The following is a 13072-nucleotide window of genomic DNA, read 5'->3' as shown; positions in this document are numbered from 1 at the left end:
CTTGCTATCCTCTGTCTCCTTGTTTTTTCCTTGGAGTGCTTTTACTTCTCCAAAATCACAGGCTGACTTTAATGTAAACTGACAAGAAAGCATTGAGCTCTCTGCCCTAGGAAGCTCCAGAGACTTTGATGAATATTGCTGTGACCTGCTTGTGCCAAGATTTGGTATCGGACGGGCAGTATGAACAGGCTTTGACCCTATAGGTGGCTGTCTAAGCTTTGAGGCAACACCAAGAACAGGCATGGCTTTTATAAACGTCTCCGCTTTCTGCCAAAAAGAAAATTGCTTCTGACCTCAGCCGGGTAGATTTTAGCTTCAGTGAGTTCCAGAACAAATGCTTTAAACAAAAGTTGCAGTCATCTTTTGAAAGTTTTAAAAACAATATGACGGTTTTTTCAAAAAGAGGCAAGTCTTTTCGTTCATCTCTGCTCTTGCTCTCCCGCACAAACAGCATTTAGTTAAGTCAGTGACTGTAAGACTAAACACTCCTTTGAGGCGTGAACTTTTCTTCAAGGCAACTGCTGCAAAGCCGCCTGTCTGGGATTAAAGCACTCATAAATTTGAGGTTTCATCTCCCTACACCATTGCATTGCCATGCATTAGCGGAAAGAAACCGAGAGAGATCCTCGTATCCCAACTGTCTAAACAGCAGTGAGTCCACAACACTGGAATCACAGACCTCTTCCTGATTACATAAATAACCAGCCCACAACGTCTAAAAAAATCATTTTGAAGGAAGGGGGGGGGGGAATGAAATCCAACTCATGGCCAAAGCAAACAGCTGTTAGAAGTGTTTTAGCCGGAAACAATCACAGCTAAGAAGCTGTTTGTCCCATTCCCAACTATTTTTCACTGCTGACAGCCATGAGCTACAATACTTCATTCACTGTTCCTCCCATGAAATCAGGTTAAGTTCACACAGGCAGACTAGCAATGGATGCTGAATCTCAGATAGTGTCTGCCTTTGCTATGTTAAACACATTTAAGAACAAAGGTTAAAGGAAAGGGGGGGTATCTCCATTAGTGGCAATTTTTGTTGTTGTCTTGCCCTGGCCACTTTTCAAAATATCATTTTCATTTTGGCAGTTGTCAAAATAGTTGACAATTCAGTCATCTAACAAAGTCTAAAACTTCATGTTACTTACGTGTTGTTGTGGTGGTGGTGGTGGTGGTGGTTTTAAAAAGCTGTGGAAAAGTCCCTTTTTCAAGCAAAATGAGCAACATCTTGACTTTGAATCTTAACTCATTGTGAAGATGGCTGAGGAAATCCCACCAACTCAGACTTCCCTCAGACTTCGCCAGCTCAGACACAAAAGAAGACTTAAGTACAAATATGATCAGGAATCAATCAAATGCATTTCTATGCAGATATATATTATGCAGACTCACAATAGTTATGACAGCTAGCATGGCCCACTAGACAGAGATTTGGGAAGCTAAAGGTTCAATATCCATCTCTACCATTAATAATTGTGGGACTTTATCCACATCACTATTCTCCGCCGCGGTGTGTCATAGGAAAAGTACTAGCCTACCTTGCAAGGCTGTTGTGAGAGCGAGGACAATAGAATATTTGTGAACTAATGCTTGCTAAATAGGAGTTGGAATATTCTAGGTCAGGGGTTCCCAACAAAAATTTTTCGAGGACCCCTCATTGACCCGCTATTGTGACAAGGACCCCCATTAAACCTTAAAACCGATTTCCAAGTAATCAGAGTTATATTTTCTATTTTTTCCAGTAAGCTTAACACTGATCTTGGAAGGGTTAGGTTCAAGGGACGCCAACGATTTAGGTTCAATGGACACTGACAAGATCGGTTCGAGAGTCACTGACTTACTTGCTTGAACATCAAATGCATTATCTTCCTCTTCATCTGTAGGCCTTTGTCGTTTTAACGAACCACTTTTTAACCAACGGTCCATTTTTAACTATGCGAACTGTAGCTTCCGCGAAAAACAACGCTTTGTTTACAAACACTACTGTTTTGCAAAGAGGCAGTGCGCACCAGGAAGGAGGGAGGGGAATGGAGAAGACAGGGTACCTGCGCAGTAGCGCACAAATGAAGCCAACGCGCGCAAAGCATCTTGGGGAGGTGAGCGTTAGTAGAATGCGCGCGCTGCCTCTTTGCAAAACAGTAGTGTTTGTAAAGCGCCACCTAACGGCATACAGCAGAACTACTGCCTCTATCTAATTCTAGTTTTGCGCTAGACTCTGCTCATGCAGGAAGCGGCCAAAACAAAAAATCTGTTATCATACGAAATATATTTAATATATTTTTTATTCTAATAGCATCTTGCAGACCCCTCTGGCATAGCTCGCGGACCCCTGGGGGTCCGCGGACCACCTGTTGGGAATCACTGTTCTAGGTAATGAGATCATTGTACTAAGTGGTTCATAGAAAAATCACCTTCATATATGTTGTGTTTAGAAGGTACATTATATATCATTGCCAAACTGTGAACCATAGGTGTTTGGGGCCAGTTTGTAAATCTGCCTTCTTTTATTATACATAAAGGAGCTGTCAGGATGCTCCATGTTAAACTGACATAGGAGGTGGTGCTCTTAGGATCTGGGAATTGAGCAGCTGAACATGGGGATAGATAAATTAATGAACATCTAATAGGTTCCACACACACCCCAATCAACACATGTTAACAAAATACAACTGGGGGAAAAATTAATGAAACTATTAAAATGAGTTAGGACCAACACCTGCACACAATGACAAAAAAATTATATTGACTTGATAATGCAGACAGCGCACAAAGCTTATGAAAAAACAACAGATTTCAGGTTCAGCAAAAGGGACATGAAAACCAACGAAGAACTCGGCTAGAATAGCATCAGAGTCCATTCCCCCATGTGTGGTGCACATGCACAACTACAGAACCAGGGCATTACAGGAAATGAATGGTCTGGATATGCATTCCATAGCCCACCCAGTTGTATCCCTTCTACACACTGAAGGAACAATTCTACCTGTTGCTGTTGTTGCTGCTGTTATTTTCAAAAATGTTAACATTTTTATGGTCCAGCATTCTGTTCTCGGGCTAGCCAGATGCCTGTTTTAAGTCTCCAAGCTGGACACGAGCACAACCGCATTCTGCCTATCTGCAATTCCCGTAATAGACCGATATGAAATAAGCAGCAGAAAGACGGCACACAAAAAGCTACCACACTATTCCACGTTCTAAATCTAATGTTAATGATCCAAGAATAGAGAGGAAAATGTACAAAAACTGTGTACAAATATATCAAAACCTTGAGAGAGAGAATTTACTGAAGAAGCCCGAAACTCTTCATGGGCGAAACAGGTGACAAATGTCTAACGCCGGCCCCCTGCCTAACTCTTGTGCGCAATACCGTTGGCACGTCGTTTGATCAACTTTACCTTCGTTGATATCTACAGGAGTCTGGGTTAAGGAATTCTAAAGACTGAAATTTCCTTTTGGACAAAATTTGTATGCGTTACCTATGTGTGGCTTCTGTAACAGTTTTTGTACATTTTCCCCTCTGTTCTTGGATCATTAACATTAGATTTAGAGCATAGAATAGCATGGTAGCTTTTTGTGTGCTGTCTTTGTGCTGCTTATTTCATATTACGAGAATTGGCAGCATAGGTTCATTTTCTCAGTAACTGCATTTTCCAGCAACTGGCATGCACAACATGATGCAGAACATGATGACTTGTGAAAATATGTCAACAATTCAATAGTTCTTGGACAGGGCATGCCATCAGATCGTCCATGAAGATGGGGCCATTTTGTGTGCTCCCAATTATCATATACCCAGCTGCCTCTGTCAATTGAAATGGCAAAAGAAATGCATTTGTAAAATTTTCTGCTGAACTCTAAGCTCTTTCAGCTTCCAAAAAAAACCTACCTGCCAATTTAAGAGATCTGAAACTGAATAGGAGTTTGCTGATTATCTGCCAAGAAGCTGGTAGGGTGGCAAATTAATACTTTCATCTTTTAAAAGGGTTTTTTCCCTCTTCATATTGGTCCAGAGCTCTTTGATGCTGACCAATTTTTGTTACTGTGGGTTAGGTTGAGAGTTTCAAAATCACAGCTATGCTGGCATTTGTTTCTGGACTAGAGTAGAGAAAATTGCTCCATAAGGTTCCCATTCGGATTTCTTCTTTTCAAAAAAAGCAGAAACATCTGTTGCAGTCATGAGCAAAGTCTTGGCCCAGTTTGGCAACAGCAGTGGGATACTTTGAAGTCAATCAACTTTGCTATCACCAACAGATCTTCTTACAGTCAATGGAAATTCCGACACAGAAGGATTGCAAGACAACTCATACAAAATTACATCCCAAACAACAGGTGAGGGGAGCTATTAGTGCTCATTGAAATGGGGAAAGGATTGAGACAGTTTAATAGCCCAATACAGATGTAGAATAGTTCAGCTTACTTTAGCAATATGACCCTTGGAGACACGTACGTATGATTTCATTGAGTTACAAATGGAGTTAAATAAAGAATACCACAATGAATCTTGATTGGAAGAAGCAGCACTAGTTCATATGGCTATCTTTTGTGGAGGGCAGGGTTCCTTATACACATACCACTGTTGCGTATGCAAAGTCATGGAGATTGTAACACTTATAACCCAGAAGCACATGCGTTCATTGTGTTTCTGTCCTTTTTGCAGTAAAAATATTACCCATCTACCACTGGTCCATATCTATCTCTACATGATTGCAGGCATATGTATGCAAACTATTACAACAAAGAAAACAAAAACGAACTGCCTCTTAGATGACAAGCTCCAAATAAAAATAGGAAGTGTTACTTGCTCTTCTAAAATGATATGCGAAATGTTTATCCTCTGATGGTGACACTAGGCTAACCCCGAGAAGAAGGAACGGTGTGAAAGCTGAGAGTACAGTGGTACCTCTTCTTACAAATAACTCTACTTACGAATGTTTGTACTTACGAATGGAGCTCCGTCCGCCATCTTGGATGCGGTTTGAATAGGATTTTTTCTACTTACAAATTTTTAGATAGGGTTGCTTCTACTTACGATTTTTTTCTCCCAATGCATTCCTATGGGATTCGACTTACAATTTTTTCCGACTTACGAATGTGCGTTTGGAACGCATTAAATTCGTAAGTAGAGGTACCACTGTACTCAGAAATACTGTATTGGCCTGAATACAAGCCGCACCCGAATATAAGCCACACCTTTAAAATTCAAGGGGGGGGGGAGAGAGAGAGACAATACCCAAATATAAGCCGTTCCCTTAAAATTGGAAGTGGGGGGAGGAATTCCGAAAGGTGTGTGTGTGTGTGTGTGTGTGTGTGTGTGTGTGTGGATGGGATGGACAGGAACTCAAAGAAGTCCTTCCATGCATGTATATTGCTTCTGCAGGCACATCTTGGGCAGGTACGATAATTTTATATCCTGGCAGCTATCCTTACACACCCCAATCTTTAGAGCAGGCATCCCCAAACTTCGGCCCTCCAGATGTTTTGGACTACAATTTCCATCTTCCCTGACCACTGGTCCTGTTAGCTAGGGATCATGGGAGTTGTAGGCCAAAACATCTGGAGGGCCGCAGTTTGGGGATGCCTGCTTTAGGGAGAAGTTTCATGGGAGGGAGGCATAGAAGGCTACCATAAGAAGGGAAACCTTAGAAGAAACTGAGTTTGTACAGAGCGCACAATACTTTGGAACTTCTCACTTGTAAGGCCAGTCCCTCATTTACTAGAGTAGAATGTGGTAGATCTCTTGCGACTCCAATGATGCCTGCAAAAGAAAAGTGATTCCTTCCTACTTCAGCATCATGCCTGTCTGCAAGCCAGAAACTCTGGTGTAGAAAATATCCACATAATTCAGGCAACCCACATGGTTTCACTTTAGCAACATCTTCACAAAAACAGATGAATCAGTCTTTATTTTCTTGAGGTTAATCTATGTTTAATAATATTCAGACTCTATCTCCTACTTTTTCTGCTTTCTTCATTAGGAAAGACATTTATACCTGTGAAATACAGAAACAAAACGTATCATTCATTGTTCCTTTCTAATCTCAGTGCCACATTCAAAGTTTATGCACTTGAACTCAAACTTAAGTTGTTCTACATGTCCTCTTTCAACACTGTCTCTCAGTTAGCCACAAATATCTGAAAGTCCTGCCCATAGCACCATACCCTTTCAGATAACCCTTAAAAATAAGCAATCATAAGGCCCAGATTCTAACATTAAGAAGAGTTGAGCTATAGAATCATTCGATTCACTCCCCTCCTTACTGGCAACACAACAGAGAAAAAGATCAAAGCCCACTGTTCTCCACCTTGTTGGAAAACCTACATTTAGTCCATCCACAAATAAGTTGGGAGGATCCATATGTTCCCATCAACTCTTGGCCTCTGGTCTTCTGTCAAGCATATGTGAATATTTCCTTGAACACAGGTGCTACATTTCATTTTGAAATTTTGGATGAAGCGAACAACTACCGTATTTCTATGATATGGTGTATTGTCTGGGACCACATCTTAGTCCACATTTTAACCTTATATGTGGACTTTCCTGGGAGCAAGCCACACTGAACACAGTGAGACTTGTTTCTGAATAGACAAACATAGGATTAGAGTGTCCAATACTTCCTAGTTCTTTTTTTAAAAAAAGTCATTGTTCAGTAGGAGGCAGGTAAATTGAGACTTTTGCCAGCTAGCTCAGTCACATCTTATAAAACATAAACAGGCACACACACACACCACTTATGCACATCCAACTTATGCATGACCATGATTACATGGGTTGCAGTAAAATAAATAGATTGGCCTTCCCTTGCTGGGTGCTGCTACCCAAGCAAGGGAAGGAGGCCTTCAATCGACCAGTGGCGCAGGGTGGGAGACACCTTTTCCCCGATCTCCAATGCTCTGACAAGAATCCACACTCCTATCCAGGCATCAGTTCTGCTGGGTGTCCTTCTTGGCCCTGACCGTCTGTGGCCAGCTACCGCTGCTGCACACACTAGATCCCCTCAGGTAGGCAGGCAGGCAGGCTCAGGCCAGGCCAGGCAGCGGCCTGAGTGATTTCCAGGATGTGTCAGTCTCTATCCCCACCTCCCCACACACCCTCCCTATTAAAGTGGGATCCTCCCAACCTCACACGATTTCACTTATGCACATGGGGGCCCAGAACATAACCCCCACTAAGTGGGGTGGGTGGGGCACCTGTATATGATTTATTTAGAAATCCCATCATGTTGGCAACTGACACAAGGCATCTAAAGGCGGTGGACGTATTATTAGCATTGCAACCAGCATTAAAAACAATTTTAAGATCATCAGCAACCACTTTAATGCATTCAGTTCAAAACACCTGAGAAAAATAGATACCCGGTACTTCTTCATTCTTGGAGTGAATTCTAGCAAGAAGCAAGCAGTGTGTGCGTGCATGTGTGTGTGTGCAGATCACACACTCCGCCCCTCATGTTTGGCTGCATATATCCTGTGCATTGACCACCTCATGGTAAACCATGGTTAATGGTTTGCTGTGAACTTGCAAAAGGCTCATGCTTCATTCCACCCCTCTAGCTAGCAGAAGCAACAAACGGTGGCTTAATGTTGTATTGAAACTGGGAATCATAGTTTGTTTTGCTCCATCATGGTTTGTTGAACAAAACAAACCGCAACCTCCAGTTTGCTGTACTGTAATGCTATGCTAGGGATCATGAGGTATTGCTCCCGCTGGCTACAGGAGAGCAAAGTAAGAGCAATCTCTGTGCTCATTGTAAGCCATAAACCACTTACTTGGACATGCAACCTGAGCCACTGTCTCCTTCCACTCTTCCTGAAACCCAGTTAAGTAAGATTATTTGGCTTATAGTCAATTTGGTTCTATTGAAGTTGAAGCAGAATTGGGGGAAATGTAAGTGTTTCTGCTTAATCAACTTGTGGACTAGCCTGTCTGGTTCCCATGTGTGTGCTTAAAATTCATCACCGCTTCCTTAGCAATTCACCTTCTGTGTTTTATCTTCTGCAAATGGTAGAGAACAGAATAGCTCACAGCTGTGAAAGAGAACTTCAGATCCTACAGATGTTATTTTCTTCCTTTTGCTGAGTGTGCCTTGCACGAAAATGATGCTAAAGTTATTTATTAAACTGATCTAGCCTTAAAGGACAAAATAGGAGACAAATGGTTATATTAGCCATCTTCTTGCATGCATCGTCTGTGCTTTCAGAACAGGCAATGCTTGCATGAAAGTTACATTTCTTGTTTCATTTGCAATTAATATGATCAACTCAACACCAACCAACAATACAGGATACCAAAAACAAAAACAAAACAAAAATTGCTGTTGCTTCAAGCAGTGATTTAGCTGCCTTTAGACCAGGCATCCCCAACTGTGGCCCTCCAGATCTTTTGGCCTACAACTCCCATGATCCCTAGCTAACAGGACCAATGGTCGGGGAAGATGGGAATTGTAGTCCAAAACATCTGGAGGGTCGAAGTTTGGGGATACCTGCTTTAGACGCTTGGTAGCATTCCCTTTGTAATTTGGGGCATTTCTATGTTTTAAACACACATTACTAGTTTGCTGCTGGAAGTGACATATGCAAGTGCCCTGAAAATTATCAATGATTTTTTTTTGGGGGGGGGGAATCCTTTGCTAAAAAACCTAAGGATACCTTTTAAGTACTAGAGTTTTCAGTGAAAAAGATTCAACCCTTTCCATGAAATTAATTTCTTTTTATAACTTTGGGTGGATGCAGCAGTAGTTTAAAAGTTTGGTTTGCAAATTCTGAAACTTGCTGGAACGTATTAGGATTCTCTATTTTTACCATGATCTTCTGAGGCATGATTACATCCCTCGTGTAAACCTTTCTAGCCTTCATTTTGTGCCCTGTTGCTTTTTGAAATATTCAAAATGACACCTGCCCATGCAACTTTTCTGCCCCTTTGACCTTTTATATTTCTGTTTAGAACCGACTGTAAGTTGTCCACCCAGAGAATTTTCAGGGGACCTGACAAACATCCTGCAAGTTATTTCTGCTCTTCTTCATGTAACCTAACTAATTTATGCAACCTGCTAAACCTGATAGAAGAAAGTGAAAGGAAAAGAAAGAAGTATGAGAGGTGGCTTCTGAACAAAGTTCTGGGCCCCAATGTAACATTGTTTTAATGATGTTGTATACCACAAATACATACACTGCATCATAGACTTTTTTAAGGCTAAAGGCAATAAATTAGTGTGCTTTGCTGAAACTTCCAGGGTCTTTTTTCCAACTGTTTGAGATGTGTGTGCAGGGAGGGCAGCAGCAGATGCCTTCAAAGAGGGTGAGATGGGTGCACAATGGGTTGTTGTGTTTTTAGGTGGTGATGGTTGCATCACATACTTGGAAATTCCAGGAAGCAGTGCCAGGTTCTGCGCTATCCACACAAGGCTTTTAGAGAATATTAAGAGCTATGCAAAAATTAAAATGCCATTATGAATCAAGCACGACTTGTGTCTTGGAGAAATTCATATTCTGTAACTATCCATTTTAGGCCTCTCTACAGAGAAGATACATTTTGTTTAGGTTGGAACGAAAATTAGTGATATTATCCTTGCCCATTACGAAGTGGGATTTTATTTGATACCTAGCCAAGAAATGAAGACTTCCTGATCTGGAGATGGCCATGGATTGTTGTTGTTTTTCATTAGGTTTTATTACATAAAAGGTAACAAAAGTTTAAGTGAAATCAGGCATGATTCCCATGGAGCAACAAGCCATTTCAGGCAGGTAGAATCAGGAGAACTGAAATTTTACAGCCTTGTCAGACAATCTTCAGTTAAAAAGGGGGGACACAAATACAGAGGAAAAGGAAGGTGTGTGTGTGAATAAACTTAAGGGTGCCTGTATATTTCACACAAGCGTGTTGAGAAGAGTGCTGAAAAAAGACAATTTAGTATCTATTCCATGATTACGTAAAAGACCGAACAAATGATATACCGCAGTGATTACACACAGTACCAAAAATATAGGCATGCAGACAAACAAGATTCATGGAAGTATACTGCCATTTAGGTAGTAGAATTAAGTAAAATAAGTACAGAGTACAGAGCAGTAAGACAATATAACCAACTACTACTAAGAAAAGCATTCATGTGGCATCATTCAAATACATAATAACTAAGGGTGTGCACTGACCACAATATTTGGTTCAGACCCTAATCCAGCACTCAAAGAAAACAGACCATATCAGTCCAAGGCACTTCATAGTCTGCCTCATTCAGCCAGGAATCCATCTACCAGCTTCGTTTCCACACACACCCTCCCCGCACCCAATCATTATTGGGAAATAAAAAACCAGTTATAACTTTTTTCTTCCTTGTGACAGACAAGGATTAAATTTGCAGACCTAGTAACCCTCCATGGTGGATACAGCTAGCTAAATTACAGGCAAATGGTGATCTTTACATCATTTGTGTGTGTGCATTATTTTTTAAAGGAAACAACTTGCTTATTTGGGGACACAATTGCATGAAAATTGCAAGTACCTCTTCTGAGGGCATGAATATTGCAATATTTCAGAATAGCTTCAGTTATTGTTTTGGGATGGTTAAAAAAGGAATATAACTTAATTGCACCTGTTTTACAGTGGACAATTGGTCTGAACCTGCAGACATGAGAAGAGTTCCCCTTGGTAAAAATACAAACAGGTCCAGCTGCTTTTATGCTATTCACCATTGTCTGTGATGTTCAAATTGGACGGTTGTCTTTCCGTACCATGGTTGGGAGTTTTCTGAATTCCTTAATGTAAAACAGTAAGTCTCATTGTATTGCATTTCCAGCAATATACAACTTCTAGCCTGCACATAGCAGGAAAGTTGGATACAATTCTGAACCAACAACACAGGCCTACTGCTTTCAAAAGAGTGTCTCTTGCTTTGCTTTGAAAACATCTACATGTTTTATAAGTCTTCTTTAAAAAGCCTTTGTAGTTCCACTGCATCCATTGCATGGATGGCTTCAAAAGTGGATTCGACAAATTTATGGAGGGTAAGTCATGATGGCTGTGTCCTACTTCCACTGCTGAAGACAGTACGCTTCTGAATACCATTTGTGGGATTCCCACAGGCACCTGGTTGGCCACTATGAGAAAAGAATGCTTATTGCTCCTCAAGTTTCTCTGAGGCTTTCCTCAGTTCCTCAGTCAAGCCAGTCCTTAAAGGCACAATATTTTGAAAAGCGATTTCTTCATTCAACTGCAGATAAGGAAAGATATTCACTGTGAAGCTTATCCTTCCTGTGGACTCTAAATCTTTCTTATATAGGAGACTTTGAAAATAAATGTCATTGATCAATTTTCACAACCCTTTGTAAACGAAAGAGAAAATTGCAACCTTCTCCGGAGCAATTAGATGGCATACCAGACTAGATTTTTCCCTCCCTAATACCCAGCAGAGCTGTTATATATTATTCCAGTGGGATCTCATTAACTTCCAAGATGTCGCCCCAACCTTTCTATGTAAGTAGACTAGTTTTTCACAGCACTGTGAAAGGTCTTGGCTTTTTCAGTATGTCATCTCACACAGTTTCAAAGTACTTACAACTCTGCATTGTACGCAAATATTGTATCTCTGTTTCGTATCTCATGGCAACTACACACATAAATTACACACCAACTAGCAAAAATGCAGGCACATGGACAAGACTGGGTTGTTGACTTTATATTGGGTAGCAAAACTGAGTAAGCATAAGGAAACAGCTGTGAAGGAAGTATAACTACAGATATTGGGGGGGAGCTGGAGGAGGAGCTGGAGGAGGAGGAGGAGGAGGAGGAGGAGGAGGAGACTGCTCTCTTGACCCTGGTGTTGCTACAGTTTACCTGGATGGCAGGGTGGTGGTGAGACTGCGGTTGTGCAGGCACACTGGCGAAACCTGTCCATCATTCCCAATAGTGATATATGCAGCCTTAATCTCACTGCTGCCCCACCTCAGCCCTGTCCAGGCAAGCTGCAGTGGTGCTGGTGTCAGGAGAAGAGAAGAGAAGTGGGATGGAGGCTGCAGTTGGGGACAGTATTGTTGCCTTATACTTATCAACATCACTGATTGCTGCACATTTATCTCCACAACTAATGGCATGTTGTAGTTAAAACCAATCATGTCACTTCTTTATTTACCTAAGTTTGGGACAGGTGTGAGCATCTGTATTTTACCTCAGCTATACCTGTGTAGTCTGGTATTTTCTGGACATCAGGAGTCAAAGTATGATACAGTTTGGGGACCGTTGCTCTCTATCTTGAAATGTCTGATGAACCAACACCTTTATAACAACCATCACTTAGTGCCTGCTCCTTTTCTTCAGCCTCATCTATGATCCCCAGGATATTTCTTTATTAGGACCTCTAATGATTCCATTTACTGCCATCTATCACCCATGCAGCATGTCTGAAACTACTTCAAAGTGCTGCTATAGCCTCCTGGTCCACCTTATCCCTTCATCATTACTATTCCTAGTTGTACTGTTTTGTTAACTAGAACTGAGCCAGGCAGCTGTGAGAAATAAGAAAACAAGTCTCCATCAACCAGCTGCTCCTCCTATCTCCTCCCTCACAGTGTGGTGGAGGGGACGACAACAAAGGGTGCATCCTCAAATCATAGAGGCCTCCGTAGGGACAGAAGGCCACAACTGTCATCACAGGAATTTGCCATATATCCTCTAATGAGGTACAGCTAAAGGAACACAACTCTATACTTGTGAACTGGCAAGGATAAAATGCTAGACAGCTTTATAATATAGTGATATTTATGGATCATGTTTTGGATTGCAAAGAATATGTATCATCGACCACCCTGATGTCACCGTTTGCTCAACTTAGGAAAATATTGTGATTACTGGGGAACCCTATGACTAAAGCTCCAGTCAAATCCACCCAAAGCTCTTAAATACATAGACTTTGAGCACACCCTATAACTAAATTAAATTTTATAGGGATTTTTTGTTTTTTTCGTTGTTTCATTTTGTTTTCTGCTTCAGTAATAATATACTGAAAGAGTTTTCTTCATTTTTGAGAAACTGGATAGTGATGTTGCAACGATTTCATTGATTATACAGTTCTATATCTGCATT

General features: G+C 41.2%; 1 protein-coding gene across 8 annotated transcripts in view; it reads right to left on the bottom strand.

The window, feature by feature from the left end:
• NAV3 (neuron navigator 3) overlaps positions 1–13072 on the bottom strand; it is a 463204-nt gene that overhangs the window by 239324 nt on the left and 210808 nt on the right. For 5 of the 8 annotated variants that reach the window (XM_035127685.2, XM_035127687.2, XM_060279675.1 and 2 more), the window contains exon 1: positions 1–678. The exons of 1 other annotated variant lie outside the window; for it this stretch is intronic. In XM_035127685.2, the coding sequence (XP_034983576.2) occupies positions 1–243 (243 nt within the window). In that variant the 5' untranslated portion in view covers positions 244–678. Of the gene's footprint in view, positions 679–13072 lie in introns of those variants that run through there. 2 more of the 8 variants (XM_035127690.2, XM_060279677.1) reach the window with 1 other exon arrangement.

This window comes from Zootoca vivipara, chromosome 10, assembly GCF_963506605.1.
Source record: "Zootoca vivipara chromosome 10, rZooViv1.1, whole genome shotgun sequence".
Lineage (NCBI taxonomy): Eukaryota > Metazoa > Chordata > Lepidosauria > Squamata > Lacertidae > Zootoca > Zootoca vivipara.
Note: the sequence above shows the minus strand (reverse complement) of the source record. Positions and strands in the feature narration are given on the sequence as shown.